Source organism: Aquarana catesbeiana, linkage group LG04 (genome assembly GCF_042186555.1).
Source record: "Aquarana catesbeiana isolate 2022-GZ linkage group LG04, ASM4218655v1, whole genome shotgun sequence".
Classification (NCBI taxonomy): domain Eukaryota; kingdom Metazoa; phylum Chordata; class Amphibia; order Anura; family Ranidae; genus Aquarana; species Aquarana catesbeiana.
Genome location: NC_133327.1, coordinates 475,076,572 through 475,092,763, shown reverse-complemented (window position 1 = coordinate 475,092,763; position 16,192 = coordinate 475,076,572). Strand labels below are relative to the sequence as shown.

Sequence of the window (16,192 nt, the reverse complement as noted above, 5' to 3'; positions counted from 1 at the left end):
CGCTATAAACAGAAAAAGACCGAAAATTTTGAAAAAAAATGATATTTTCTACTTTTTGTTATAAAAAAAAATCCAATAAACTCAATTTTAGTCATACATTTAGGCCAAAATGTATTCGGCCACATGTCTTTGGTAAAAAAAATGTCAATAAGCGCATATTTATTGGTTTGCGCAAAAGTTATAGCGTCTACAAACTAGGGTACATTTTCTGGAATTTACACAGCTTTTAGTTTATGACTGCCTATGTCATTTCTTGAGGTGCTAAAGTGGCAGGGCAGTACAAACCCCCCCCAAATGACCCCATTTTGGAAAGTAGACACCCCAAGGAAATTGCTGAGAGGCATGTTGAACCCATTGAATATTTATTTTTTTTGTCCCAAGTGATTGAATAATGACAAAAAAAAAAAAAATATTTACAAAAAGTTGTCACTAAATGATATATTGCTCACACAGGCCATGGGCCTATGTGGAATTACACCCCAAAATACATTCAGCTGCTTCTCCTGAGTACGGGGATACCACATGTGTGGGACTTTTTGGGAGCCTAGCCGCGTACGGGACCCCGAAAACCAATCACCGCCTTCAGGATTTCTAAGGGTGTAAATTTTTGATTTCACTCTTCACTGCCTATCACAGTTTCGGAGGCCATGGAATGCCCAGGTGGCACAAACCCCCCCCCAAATGACCCCATTTTGGAAAGTAGACACCCCAAGCTATTTGCTGAGAGGCATATTGAGTCCATGGAATATTTTATATTTTGACACAAGTTGCGGGAAAGTGACACATTTTTTTTTTTTTGCACAAAGTTGTCACTAAATGATATATTGCTCACACAGGCCATGGGCATATGTGGAATTGCACCCCAAAATACATTTAGCTGCTTCTCCTGAGTATGGTGATACCACATGTGTGGGACTTTTTGGGAGCCTAGCCGCGTACGGGGCCCCGAAAACCAATCACCGCCTTCAGCGTTTTTAAGGGCGTGAATTTTTGATTTTACTCTTCACTGCCTATCACCGTTTCGGAGGCCATGGAATGCCCAGGTGGCACAAAACCCCCCCAAATGACCCCATTTTGGAAAGTAGACACCCCAAGCTATTTGCTGAGAGGCATGGTGAGTATTTTGCAGCTCTCATTTGCTTTTGAAAATGAAGAAAGACAAGAAAAAACATTTTTTTTTTTCTTTTTTTCATTTTTCAAAACTTTGTGACAAAAAGTGAGGTCTGCAAAATACTCACTATACCTCTCAGCAAATAGCTTGGGGTGTCTACTTTCCAAAATGGGGTCATTTGGGGGGTTTTGTGCCACCTGGGCATTCCATGGCCTCCGAAACTGTGATAGGCAGTGAAGAGTGAAATAAAAAATTCACGCCCTTAGAAAGCCTGAAGGACGGTGCTTGGTTTTCGGGGTCCCGTGCGTGGCTAGGCTCCCAAAAAGTCTCACACATGTGGTATCCCCGTACTCAGGAGAAGCAGCAGAATGTATTTTGGTGTGTAATTTCACATATTCCCATGGCATGTTTGAGTAATATCTCATTTAGTGACAACTTTGTGCAAAAACAAAAAGAAATAAAAAAAAAAATTTGTCTCTTTCCCGCAACTTGTGTCGCAATATAAAATATTCCATGGACTCGACATGCCTCTCAGCAAATAGCTTGGGGTGTCTACTTTCCAAAATGGGGTCATTTGGGGGGGGGTTTGAACTGTCCTGGCATTTTATGCACAACATTTAGAAGCTTATGTCACACATCACCCACTCTTCTAACCACTTGAAGACAAAGCCCTTTCTGACACTTTTTGATTACATGAAAAAGTTTTTTTTTTTTGCAAGAAAATTACTTTGAACCCCCAAACATTATATATTTTTTTAAAGCAAATGCCCTACAGATTAAAATGGTGGGTGTTTCATTTTTTTTTTTCACACAGTATTTGCACAGCGATTTTTCAAACGCATTTTTTGGGGAAAAAACACACTTTTTTTAAATTTTAATGCACTAAAACACACTATATTGCCCAAATGTTTGATGAAATAAAAAAGATGATCTTAGGCCGAGTACATGGATACCAAACATGACATGCTTTACAATTGCGCACAAACGTGCAGTGGCAACAAAATAAATACATTTTTAAAAGCCTTTAAAAGCCTTTACAGGTTACCACTTTAGATTTACAGAGGAGGTCTACTGCTAAAATTACTGCCCTCGATCTGACCTTCGCGGCGATACCTCACATGCATGGTGCAATTGCTGTTTACGTTTGACGACAGACCGCCGCTTGCGTTCGCCTTAGCGCAAGAGCAGGGGGCGACAGGGGTGCTTTTTTTTTTTTTTTTCTTTATTATTTTTTTGCTTTTTTATCTTATTTTTAAACTGTTCCTATCATTTTTATTGTTATCTCAGGGAATGTAAATATCCCCTATGATAGCAATAGGTAGTGACAGGTACTCTTTTTTGAAAAAACTGGGGTCTATTAGACCCTAGATCTCTCCTCTGCCCTCAAAGCATCTGACCACACCAAGATCGGTGTGATAAAATGCTTCCCCAATTACCCAATGGCGCTATTTACATCCGGCGAAATCTAAGTCATAAAATGCTCGTAGCTTCCGGTTTCTTAGGCCATAGAGATGTTTGGAGCCACTCTGGTCTCTGATCAGCTCTATGGTCAGCTGGCTGAATCACCGGATGCATTCTCAGGTTCCCTGTTGAGACAGGAGAGCCAGAGAAAAACACGGAAGACGGTGGGGGGGGGGGGCATTCCCTCCCACGGCTTGTAAAGGCAGTCTAGAGGCTAATTAGCCACTAGGATTGCTTTTACATGAAAGCCGACCGCTGGCTGAAAAGAATGATACCAAGATGATACCTAAACCTGCAGGCATCATTCTGGTATAAACACTCAGTCGTGAATGGCGTACCTGAAGACAAAAAAATGGTTAACAATAAAGCACAGTAAACGGTAAAGTATAAAAAATTGCATACCTGAAAAACAAACATGATAAAACATAATAACAATAAAACATTGCAGAATAGAATACAGTAAAAAAGAGCAGAACAATAGAGAGAGAGAATAGAGAGAGAGAGAACAATAAAACAACAATTTTTTTTATTTTATATATTTTTTTTTTTTTTACACTTTTTTTGTACCTAACTTTTATAACTGTAACCGGTTCCAGGTTCGGGTCTCTCAAAATGCGATGGCATCTTGGGAGACCCTGTAAAAGTGTGCCTAGTCTGTGCAGTGCTGTACCCTACGCTAATACTCAACTAGTGCATGGTAGCGTTCAAAACATTCACCAATGCAAAGACCAGGATTGTCAGGACAGGAGGGACAATAATAGCGGGTGTCACGCCTATATCCGCGCTTGCTGCAGACACGACATCTTTTTTGGGGGGGGTTCGTTGGGTAGGGGTACTCGGGAGGACATAAAAATGCCTCTCATGCAGCCGACTGCATTTGGTTGGGGATGTGAATGGGGGAAGTACGGGCGCTGCAGAAGTGGTGGGTTCCCAATTAGTAGGATTGGCGAATGCAGCAGGAAGGGCATTATGGGCACGACGGGCCTGTGTTTGTCTTTTTGGTGGCAGTGGGACACTACTTGTGCTTGCCACCTCACCAGCTTGAACTGCACTTATGGGACTCGCCACGTCACCAAGTGTTACTGCAGTGCTGGTTTGACTACGACCGGGGTGTACTAGGCCGCTGGCGCTTGCCAGTTCAATAAAAAGCTTCCAAAAAAACTGTTAGCGATCGCAGGGATCAGGCCTGACTCTGCGAACGCTGCAGTTATGTGTTTAGTGTTTTGTACGTGACAGTGATCGATTGATACTGCACTTGGGTGGGCTGGGCTGGGCCGGGCGGAGGGGCAAAACGCAGGTTGTAGCAGGTATCTGGGCTGATCCCGCTAACACTGCGTTTTTGGGAACCCTAAACTGCTGGGGACGCTAGTATAGATCTGATCGGACCAGATATTGATCCGTTCAGATACTATACCACTAAGGGAGGTGTACGGTACGTGCGTGGGTGTTAGCGGTACTGGCGCTAACCTGACGCTGCCTGGGGCTGGTGCTTGCTAGTTCACCAAAATGCTACCAAAAAAACTGTTAGCGATCGCAGGGATCAGGCCTGACTCTGCGAACGCTGCAGTTATGCGTTTAGTGCCTTGTAAGTGACAGTGATCGATCGATACTGCACTTGGGCTGGGCCGGGCTGAGGGACAAAACGCAGGTGCTAGCAGGTATCTGGGCTGATCCCGCTAACACTGCGTTTTTGGGAACCCTAAACTGCTGGGGACGCTAGTATAGATCTGATCGGATCAGATATTGATCCGTTCAGATACTATACCACTAAGGGAGGCGTATGCCGCGTGCGTGGGTGTTAGCGGTACTGGCGCTAATCTGACGCTGCCTGGGGCGACGCATATCACCGCCGGGCGATCGGGGGGCTAAACCTTTATTCGGTAATAAACGGCGGGTTCCCTGACACTATAAAAAATAAACGAACTAACCAGCGTCACCCGTAACGGTTATACGGTGATCAGTGGTGAAAGGGTTAATTAGGGGGCAATCAAGGGGTTAAAACATTTATTAGGTAGTATATGGGGGTCCCTGTCGCTATAAAACGCTGACGGCGAACCGAAATATTTACCTCACTAACTAGCGTCACCAGTGACACTAATACAGCGATCAGAAAAATGATCGCTTAGTGACACTGGCGACGGGGGGTGATCAAGGGGTTAAAACTTTATTAGGGGGGGTTAGGGGGGTATCCTAGACCTAAAGGGGGCTAACCCTAACTGTCCCAACACTGTAACTGTCACAAAGAAAAAAAAAAAAAAAAAACTGCTGGTGTCAGTTTGTGACAGGGAGGGGGGGGGTGATTGGGGGGGGAATCAGGGTGTTTTGTGTGCCTGGCATGTTCTACTGTGTGTGTAGTGTTGTGCACTCACAGTGAAGTCTTCTCTCCTCGGCGCTGCAACGGAAAATACCGAGCCGAGGAGAGATGACATCATTTCCTTTGCTGCTGTTTAGCATACAGCAGCAAAGGAAGTGATCTGATTGGCCGGCGGCGATCTCGAGGGGGGGGGCACGAACAGATGGCCTCCCCCTCACCTCCGATCGCCGGGGGACAAAACAGGACCGCCTCGGGCACCGGGGGGGGGGGCCGATCGGACCCCCCACCCGCGGGAGGCAAATCACGTATATGTACGTGATTTTGCCTGCCCGTGCCGCCTTGCCGACGTACATCGGCGTGAGGCGGTCCTTAAGTGGTTAAAACCGCAAAGTGATCTACATTGGCAACAAAAGGATGGAAAAAAGCTTCAGATGAGATTCCTAAAAAATTAAAAATTGGAAATTGGAAAATTAAAAAATTAAATTAAAATATTAAATTACCAATTTTTATTTTTTTAATTTTTTTCTACTTTGTTTTAAAATAAATCCAATACAATCTAATTTAGTCATAAATTTAGGCCAGAATGTATTTTGCTACATGTCTTTTGTTTGTGTGAAAGTTAGTGTCTACAAGCCATGCTACGTATCACTGAAAATTGATCAATCCTGATGTACTGACTACCTGATTTCTTGAGGCCCTAAAATGTCAGGACAGTACAAATACCCTCCAAATGACCTTTTTTGTAAAGATGACAGGCCAGGGTATTTTAAGGCATGGTCAGTTTTATTTAAGTTGCAATTTTTTGCCCACAATTGTTTTGGAAAAATAATTTTTCCTTTCGCCACAAAATTGTCCTATTAGCAAGTTATTTCTCACACATGGCATAGATAAACTTGAAATTGGACCCCAAAATATATTTTGCTACTCCTCCTGAGTATGGTGATACCACATGTGAGACTTTTTTCCACAGCCTGGCCACATACAGAGGCCCAATATGCAGGGTACACCATCAGGTGTTCTAGGAGCATAAATTACACGTTTAGTTTCCTGACTACCTATCACATTTTTGAAGGACCTGGAGCACCAGGACATTGGAATTACCCACAAACTGACCTCATTTTGAAAAGCAAACACACCATTGTATATGAGGCATAATGAGTCTTTTGAACATGCCGTATTTGTTTCCACAAGTTTTATAAAAAAAAATCAAAACTAATAGTTTTTTTTTTTTGTTTTTTTTTTTTTTTTTTTTTTTTTACACAAAATTGTCAATTTATAAGATATTTCTAACACCTAGCATGTACATAGCAAAAATTGCACCCCAAACTACATTCTGCTACTTCTCCTGAGTATGGCAATACCAAATGTGAGACCACAACCTGGCCACATACAGAGGCCTAACATTCAAGTAGCACCGGCATTCTTAAGGCAGAAGTTACACATTTAATTTCCTGACTATCACATTTTTTAAGGCTCCTGACCTCTTTGTTAGGATTATGTCCTCCTCATTTTCAATTTCAGAGCCACTGCTTTCTACTGGCTCATGCTCCCTGTCCTAGTCTGACGGCGAGTGTTTCCCGCTACTCTCGTCCAACATACTCTGGAGTGTATGGGAAGTCTCCTCGTTGCTGAATAATTTTTTAGCCATGTTGACAGATGTTGATCACTGGGACAAGTGTGTGCAGATGGGCACCGGGACAGGTGTGTGTGTGCGCGCGCATATGGGCACCGGGACAGGGGTGTGTGTGCAGATGGGCACCGGGACAGGTGTGTGTGTGTGTGTGCAGATGGCCACCGGGACAGGTGAGTGGGGACACTAGCTGGGTGATCAGTGTGTAAAAAAACAGCTGATACACACAGATTTGCCCTCCTCACTGACGGGCTCTGATTGCCTGGCAACTGCTCTCTGTAAACATTACATGATGGCTGTGACACAGCCATCATGTGTTCAGGAGGGCCAATCACAGAGCAGTGTATATATATATATATATATATATATATATATATATATATATATATATATATATATACACATACATTTTTTTTTTTTTTTTTCCAATGTTCGGTCTTTCTGTTTTGTAAAATAAAAATTACCAGTGGTCAAAAATTATTTAAATTGCATTTGCGGCATGACTGCACAATTGCCAGTTAAAGTAGCATAGTGTTGAAAGCAAAACATGCTCTGTTCATGAAGCGGGTAAAACCTTCCGGAGCTCAAGTGGTTAAATTGTTGGTCATAGTATATAAAGAAAAAAAAAGTTTATTGATGCTTTGCATTACAGTTGCACACTGATTTTATTTTGGTTAATTTTATTTTATTATTAACTTTTTGCAGTCTGAAGAAATGTTGATTTCTCATCTTGTGGTTCCCAACTTCGCTGGACATTCGTTTTACATATATACAAAAGAAATGGTTTTTGCCTGTTCCATGGGGAGTAAGAGAAGCACTTTGACTCAGGAGACCATTTCATTTGAAGCGCAAGGTATATTCACAGAAATTGAGTTGCCAAATCCTAACCTTACTTATGTTTTGTAATGCTAAATGGCAGAACTCCCTTTAACCCTTTGCCTCTGCAACATGTGTAACCCCTTTTAGAAACACTTTCTGATATATACTATATATTAGAGTTGCGCCAATACTAAGCATACCCCAATACTTTCAGACTCGGTTCTTTCAGCTGTCAGTGGGATTTCCCCACTGACAGCTGAAATGGGGGACAAAAAAAAAAGCCGGCTATTATCGGTTAAGGAGCTGGGCCATCACATCTTTAACAACTGATGACTCATTTAGCTGTCAGTGGGGTTCCCCTGAAGTGTTAAATTAGTTTGGCAATTTGTGCTGTGAAAAAAAAAAAAAAAAAAACATTGCCTGGCTGCTTTTATCAACATCGCTCAGCCGTTAGAACACTGAGATAAAATGAAACTTTTTTTTATTTATTTTTTTATTATTGCTACTCTGTTTAACCCCTTTATTAACCCTTAATTTACTCTAATCAGCCTCAATTAGCTCCTTATTCTCCATTTATTTTCCTGCTGATTTTTTTTTTCCCGCTTCTATTGTATAAGCAATTTAATAATTCAAACTTTTTCTTTGCTTTTTTCAATAATGTTATTACACTTTTACCATATTTACACACTTCACAGCACAAAATGTAAAAAAAAAAAAAAAAAAGAAAAAAGTTTGCAAATAATTGTTCAATGCTTTGTGCCATTGCTGACAGCTGAAGTGTAAACAAAACAGTTGCGGTAGGCAACGCTGTATCCTGGCCTAGGCCGACAAGGCCCAGGCCTAGGGCAGCACTTTGCAGGGGGGGCAGCACGGAAAGAGTCCCCGCCGGCTTGCGCTACACTGTTAGTGTAGCGCCAGTCTTGTGGGGCGGACTGGGCTAAGAAGCAAATTAGTCTAGTCCTCCCCTAAAGCGGCCACACTGCTTCCGGTATGCGGGCAGCCGGCATTCTGCAACTGTGGGGGTGGGGGCGCCACTTCTAATTTTGACTGTAGTAGAACTATAGGCAACACTTTTTTTTTTTTTTTTTTAATTTTGTAAAGAATAAGGGAGGGTTAAAGCCCCTGTCAGTTTATTTTTTACCATCCCTGTCCCATTGCAGAGATTTCCCTTCACTACCTGCCCCATAGCCAAACAGGAAGTGAGAGGAAATATATACATATTAAGGGAATGCATTAAGGGAATCCCCCCCCAAGCCCTCAGAACTAGTGTCCTCACTTGAAAATTTCAGGGCGGGTCTTAAACAGCAAGAGGTGTGGCCTCAACAGGAAGGGGTGGGTCATATTTAAATTTGGGAGTGCACGAGTTTAGTCAGGCCTAGGGCAGCACAAAACCTAAATACACTACTGGCGGTAGGTATTGGTAATTGATATCAGCGAGTACTAAAAAAAAAAAAATATTGTGCTTCCCTAATATATAATTATATATATTTGCAAATAAGGCAAAAATCATAACATGTTTTGGCCAGTAGGCTCTTTGTCAGGCCAGAAAGACAGTTCCAATATAATAAGCATAACAAATATGGTGAAGCATAGTAGCAAAAAAGTGGTGTAAAAATACACAGTAACAAAGAACAAAGTCTTTTTTGCACAATGGAAAAGCACAGATCACTTTTTTGTACTTCACAAATAATACTGTCTTTTGTTTAGGGATTCAGAAGATGATGTTCCTCTTTTTAAGAAGTAATTTTAAGAAACCTCCTTTCATTTTGGGATGGAATCAATGACCTACTTTGAGACACATTGATTTCCTAAAACTGGAGGGTGCAAAAATCTGGTGCAGCTCTGCATACAAACCAATCAACTTCCAGGTTTTTTTGTCAAAGCTGAACTAAACAAGCTGAAATTAGAAGCTGATTGGCACCCATGCACAGCTGCACCAGATTTTGAATTCTTCAGTTTTAGCCGCTTCAGCCTTGGAAGAATGTACCCCCTTCGTGACCAGAGCACTTTTTGCGATTTGGCACTGCATCACTTTAACTGACAATTGCGCGGTCGTGCGACGTGGCTCCCAAACAAAAATGAAGTCCTTTTTTCCCCACAAATAGAGCTTTCTTTTGGTGGTATTTGATCGCCTCTGTGGTTTTTATTTTTTGCGCTATAAACAAAAAAATAGCGACAATTTTGAAAAAAACACATTATTTTTTACTTTTTGCTATAATAAATATCCCCAAAAAATACTTAAAAAAACATATTTTTTTCCCTCACTTTAGGCCGATACGTATTCTTCTACATATTTTTGGTAAAAAAAAAAAAATCGCAATAAGCGTTTGGTTTGAGCAAAAGTTATAGCGTTTAAAAAATAGGGGATAGTTTTATGGCATTTTTATTATTTTTTTTTTACTAGTAATGGCGGTGATCAGCGATTTTTATCGTGACTGGGACATTATGGCAGACAGCGGACATTTTTGACACATTTTTGGGACCATTGTCATTTATACAGCAATGAGTGCAATACAAATGCACTGATTCCTGTGTAAATGACACTGGCAGTGAAGGGGTTAACCACTAGGGGGCTAGGGAGGGGTTAAGTATGTCCTGGGGAGTGTTTACTAACTGTGGGGGGGTGTGGCTACGTGTGACACATCACTGATCTCTGCTCCCGATCACAGGGAGCAGAGATCAGTGACACTCACTAGGCAGAATGGGGAGATGCTTATTTACATTAGCATCTCCCCGTTTGTTCTCTCCGTGAGGCGATCGCGGGTATCCCCGCGGTGATGGAGTCTGCGGGACCCGCGACCCGACTCACGGAGCTGCCGGCGGCGCACACACAATGGCACGCGGCAAATTCAAAGGGACTTACAGGTACGCCCATTAGCCCAGCCGTGCCATTCTGCCGACGTACATCGGCGTGTTCCGGTCGGGAAGTGGTTAGTAAAAAAATCTCAGAATGTCCCTTCTCAAGGAAATGTCATGTTAGGGGTTGTTCTGTACAATTTGTCTTTCATAGCACATTTATGTCTTGTGCCGCTCTCCACCTACATAAGAATGGCCATGTGGAAACTTGATTACATACATCACAAACTCAGATTCTAAATATTTATTTTGACATAACCTTAAAAACGATAAGTGGGGGCAATGTCAGCTGTAATATTAGACCAGTGAATGAAAAATTTGGATAACTGTTATTCCTAGTTCCGAGAACAGTGACTATAGACCACCCAGATGTACTAACGCAATCTGCCCAATCAATTATATTATACATCGTTCAACCATGACTATATGGTTGTAGTGAAAAGTGAAAAAAAATCCTAGTCTGTAGTTAATTACTCATTAAAATATGCCAGTGTTTTAAACTCAAATAGTATGATGCAGACCATGGAACTGAGATAAACATAATACCTGAGCGTATTAGTGAATATACAGTATATTCCCAGTACAGCTCTCAAAACGAATAATGGCAATTCATATAAAAAGCTGACATCTTAGGGTGTAGCTGGAGGATATGGCCGCTCTGTAACAGGGCAGGATCCGAAAAGCGGCACACTGCAACGAAGAGCTGAATTCTTCCACACACCCCGGTGACCTACAGGAGAGTGATGGGGAAGAGGAAGGGTATGCGAGGGGCCCCCTCAAATTGAAGTTTCTTAGGTCTTAGTTTCTTAGATCTAACGGGAGCACCAGAGAGCCAAGATGGCAACAGTGCCTCTGCATATACTGTAAATCCGCAATGGCAGCTGCAGCTACTACACAAGACTTCCTAGAACACACTGGGGGCTCCTGTAGACCTAACACCAGTAAATGTTCTTTGCATCGACCAGTCCAGTGAAACAGAGGAGGAAACTGGATGGCTTGTGCACAGTGCGTGCTCCTTTGTCAAGCTCTTGTAATCAAGGCTAGAGAAAATTGAGTACTGTCCGTGATAATTTATTTGCACTAACATACAATTTTTCAGGACAAGCTTTCGGGGTATGTCCCCTTCTTCAAGCTCCAAGCAGTACTGATTCACAAATTTTTTAGCAGAATGTAAAAAAAAAAAAAAAAAAACACATCTCTGAGGGAAAGGAGAGAGGAAAAACAAGAGAAAAACAAACACATACATGTCAGTGTTAATAAAGATAGCAGCAGAGTTAGTGAGATAAGACAGAGGGAGAGCTATAGACTGGAGGGGGGGGGGATGCTAGTTGGAGGGGGTAGTACAAATTTAGTATAGTGGGTAAGGAAACCAATATCTAAATTCAGGACATTATTTTTTGTGTCAAAAAGAATTATCATTCTTAGTTCAACTGTTTTCCTTTCCTGGATAGTTCTGAAATTCCCTAAATTTCAGTCTTCTATAGTGTGGTCCATTTGTGAGAAGTGATGTTCATCTTATGCTTTTATTTTGTGGTTTTTCTTTTGTATTTCTCTTTCTAATACCAGCACCGTATTGTCATTCTACTCTGATGTTATCCCATCCTCCATCATTATCCTTTAGTGTTATGGCATATGTGTCTATGTTCTACATATTGAAGAACATCTTTGTATCTCAGGAAAACGTTAAATAAAAACTTTGAATTAAAAAAAAGTAGGAAATGCCGTTCAATGGAGATGTGGCAGGTTTATAAAGATGGTAAAGCGTGAAATCCATTTGATAGGGCATTGATATTTGGCTATAATGAAGCAGAAAACAATTTGTATGCCCCTGAATTGGTCTTGAGATGGTGTGGTGTATTATAGGTTTTTTGAATATCCATGAATGATTTCAGGCCAGTACTAGAGAAAAAATCCTGAAGTGAATGAATTCTCCGGTTGACTCAGGATTTTAGGTGCAAGTAAGAGATATATAATTCTATTTGGTTCAAGGCTATTGGGATCGTTTGGAGTGCCCCAGGAGCACTCATTCGTGTAAACAATTTACCCTGTGCTAGAAGTGTGGCTTGAACTGTAGGGTATTGTGAAATGGGAACTTTGCCATCTGATAAGGCTTATAAGAAGCATGGAATGTGCAGAGGTAAAGGACATGAAGGATTTTTCCACAGAAGACCAAAGTTAGGCTGCCACCAAAATCACAATTGATCCTAGAGTGTTGCTAGGTAAATTTATTGTTTCATTGTTTCTTTATTAACAAAGTTATACTGACTCCTTTGGTGAAGAAGAAAGGGAAAAGTGACACATTTTTGCAAAACCTAAGAGCAAAAAATTATATAAAATCACTACACACTGTCAAGCGTGAAATCATTAACAAGCCCTAATTGTGCAATTAGAATTATTTAACAAAATGGATTGGCGGTTATAGAACTTAGGCCCCTTTCACACTTGTGTGACTTGTCCTGTGACTTGGGACTGCAAAGTCGCGTGACAAATCATTCCCCAATGAGTACCATGCACATCTGTGCGACTTCAAGCCTCAGCGACTTCAAAGTAGTCCCTGCACTACTTTGGTCCGACTTTGATGCGATTTGAGGTCCATAGGCCTCATGTTTACACAGGCATTGCTTAAAGTTGCATCAAAATTGCAGCAAAAAATTGCAATAATTTTGCACAACTTTCAGGTCGCACCAGTGTGAAAGTTACTTTTTTTTTTTTTTTTCTCCAGTGGTCTTTCTATGTGACATTGGTGGTTCAAGACAGTTAAGATATCAATGACGGAAGGTAAATTGGCTGAGTAGCATATCTCTATACAATGAGGGAAAAAAAGTATTTGATCCCCTGTTGATTTTTTACGGTCACCCACTGACAAAGAAATGATCAACCTACAATTTTAATGGTAGGTTTATTTTAACAGTGAGAGACGGAATAACAACAAAAATATCCAGAAAAACACATTTGAAATGAGTTATAAATTGAGTTGCATTTTAATGGGTAAAATAAATATTTGATCCCCTGTCAATCAGTAAGATTTCTGGCTCCCAGGTGTCTATACAGGTAACTATGTGAGATTAGGAGCACTCCTTTTAAAAGGAGTGCTCCTAATCTCAGCTTGCTACCTTTGTAAAAGACTTTTGTCCACAGAAGCAATCAGATTACAATCTCTCCCCCATCGCCAAAACCAAAGAGCTGTCCAAGGATGTCAGGGACAAATTGTAGACCTACACAAGGCTGGAATGGGCTAAAAGACCATCGCCAAGCAGTTTGGTGAGAGGATGACAACAGTTGGTGTGATTATTTGCAAATGAAAGAAACACAATTGAGTTTCAATGATCATGAGAACGGTGAGAAATCTGCCCTTAAGTACACGAGATAATCTTGCCAATGATCTCAAGGCAGCTGGGACCATAATCACCAAAAAAAAAAATAAAAAAAATTGGTAACTATGCCGTGTGCCCGTCTGAAGTTTGCTAATGAAAATCTGAATGATTCAGAGGAGAACTGGGTGAAAGTGTGGTGGTCAGATGAGACCAAAATCGAGCACTTTGGCATCAACTCAACTCGTCGTGTTTGGAGGAGGAATGCTGCCTGTGACTCGAACTCCATCCCCACTGTCGAACGTGGAGGTGGAAACATGCTTTGAGGGTTTTTCTGCTAAAGGGACAGGACAACTTCACAGCATCAAAGGGAAGATGGACTGGGCCATGTACCCTCAAATCTTGGGTAAGAGCCTCCTTCCCTCAGCTGGGGCATTGGGTATTCCATCATAACAAAGACCCAAAACACATGGCCAAGGCAACAAAGGAGTGGCTCAAGAAGAAGCACATTAAGGTCCTGGAGTGGCCTAGCCAGTCTCCAGACCTTAATTCCTTAGAAAATATGTGGAGGGAGCTGAAAGTTCGAGTTGCCAAATGTCAGACTCAAAGCCTTAATGACTTGGAGAGGATCTGCAAAGAGGAGTGGGACAAAATCTCTCCTGAGATGTGTGCAAACCTGGTGGCCAACTACAAGAAGCGTCTGACCTCTGTGATTAGCAACAAGGGTTTTGCCACCCACCAAGTACCAAGCACCAAGTCATGTTTTGCAAAGGGGTCAAATAATTATTTCAATGCAAATCAATTTATAACTTTTTTGAAATGTGTTTTTCTGGATTTTTTTTGTTCTGTCTCTCACTGTTAAAATAAACCTACCAGCAGGGGATCAAATACTTTATTTCCCTCCCTGTATGTGGTGGGGCTACCAGCAAGAGCGGTGGGAGTCAAAAAAAAAGAATGTCTTGTACCCAGGGGGCACCCACCCAAGAAAAATACAATACTAGAAGACGGGGGGGGGGGGGGTTATAGGGCTTTAACCGGTGGCCTGCCAGTAGCTACTTATAATTTTGAGAACATACCAAACAGTTACAAAATATGTATTTTATTGTACAAGATTTGTATAACATTAACCACTTGCTTACTGGGCACTTAAACCCCCCTCCTGTTCAGACCAGTTTTCAGCTTTTAGCGCTGTCACACTTTGAATGACAATTGCGCGGTCATACAACACTGTACCCAAATGAAATTTTTATCTTTTTTTTCCCACAAATAGAGCTTTCTTTTGATGGTATTTGATCACCTCTGCGTTTTTTAGTTTTTGTTAAAAAAAATTGAAAGACAGATTTTTTTTTTTTTTTTAATTATAATTTTTTAATATTTTGTTATAAAATTTTGCAAACAGGTAATTTTTCTCCTTCGTTGATGTACGCTGATGAGGCGGCACTGAAGGGCACTGATTGATGGCAGCACTGCTAGGTGGCATTGATAGGTGGCACTTGTGGGCATTGATAGGTGGCACTTGTGGGCATTGATAGGTGGCACTTGTGGGCATTGATAGGTGGCACTGTGGGCACTGGCAGGTAGCAATGAAAGATGGCACTTGTTGGCACAGGTGAGGCATATGTGCCTCCTTCCTCTTCGGGACCGATGTCCCTTTGACATAAGCCGGTGATCGGCTTTTTTTTCCTCCTCACGCTGACAGCGTGAGGAGAAAACGAAACCGATTACCGAGGTTTTGTTTACATCATGTGATCAGCTGTCATTGGCTAACAGCTGATCACATGGTAAGGTGCCGGGACCGGCCCCTTACTCGGATCTGTGATCATCCCAGTCTCCGTGACTCGGTGATCACAGCGCGCACACCGTGCGCCCTGCAGGGTGCGCGTGCACAGGGGAGGACGTCCTATGACGCCTCCCGGAAATTGAGGTCCGTGCTGTAGCCGTCATTCGGCTATGGCCTGGACCTCAAGTGGTTAAAAACATGTAAAAAATATTTAACTACACAGACAAGATCATCTTGTATAAAAAGATTACTGGCAAGTGTACTTCTATAACATGTTTAGTGGTTGAACACTGCTTCTTCAGATTAACATATTCACCTGTAACAGTAAATTAAATTGGGGATCACTAAATTCTGAAAGGTGAAAAAAAAACAATTAAACAAATATGAACATGCAAAGGTATGTATCGTAACAGTTTTATTCAATCCACCACCATACCCTCTAGGAAAAATAAATGCATTTAACCCCTTCCTGCTGAGCGTACGCAGATGTGCGTACTCGGCTTTCCGGGGTTATACCGGGATAATGCCCGCAGCTGCAGGCATTATCCTGGTACTGTTTTTTAGAGCCGGCGATCAGCTATCCAGGTATAACAACCGATGCGGCTAAAAGCCGCTCGGCTGTTATACCGGAGGAGCTGGAGGGGACGCCCCACCAATCGGCTGCCTCCAGCGGCTGGGGACAGGCTGGAATGAAGCCATGCACGGCTTCCTTCCAGCCTTCTAATCGTAAACACGGAAGAGACGTCATGACGTAACTTCCCGTTTACTTGGCTGCCAATGGCGCCAGTTTTAAAAAAAATACACAGTATTCAGAATCGCTGAAAACGGCGATCTGAATACTTTGAAGTGCAAAGGAGGGATCGGGGGTCTAAAAGACCCCTCGATAAAGAGTATCTTTCACCACCTATTG

The 16,192-nt window shown here is 41.9% G+C and overlaps 1 protein-coding gene across 1 annotated transcript in view; it reads left to right on the top strand.

The window, feature by feature from the left end:
* NUP133 (nucleoporin 133) overlaps positions 1 to 16,192 on the top strand; it is a 1,112,480-nt gene that overhangs the window by 399,209 nt on the left and 697,079 nt on the right. The window contains 1 exon segment of the mRNA XM_073627602.1: positions 7,222 to 7,369. Within this exon segment, the coding sequence (XP_073483703.1) occupies positions 7,222 to 7,369 (148 nt within the window).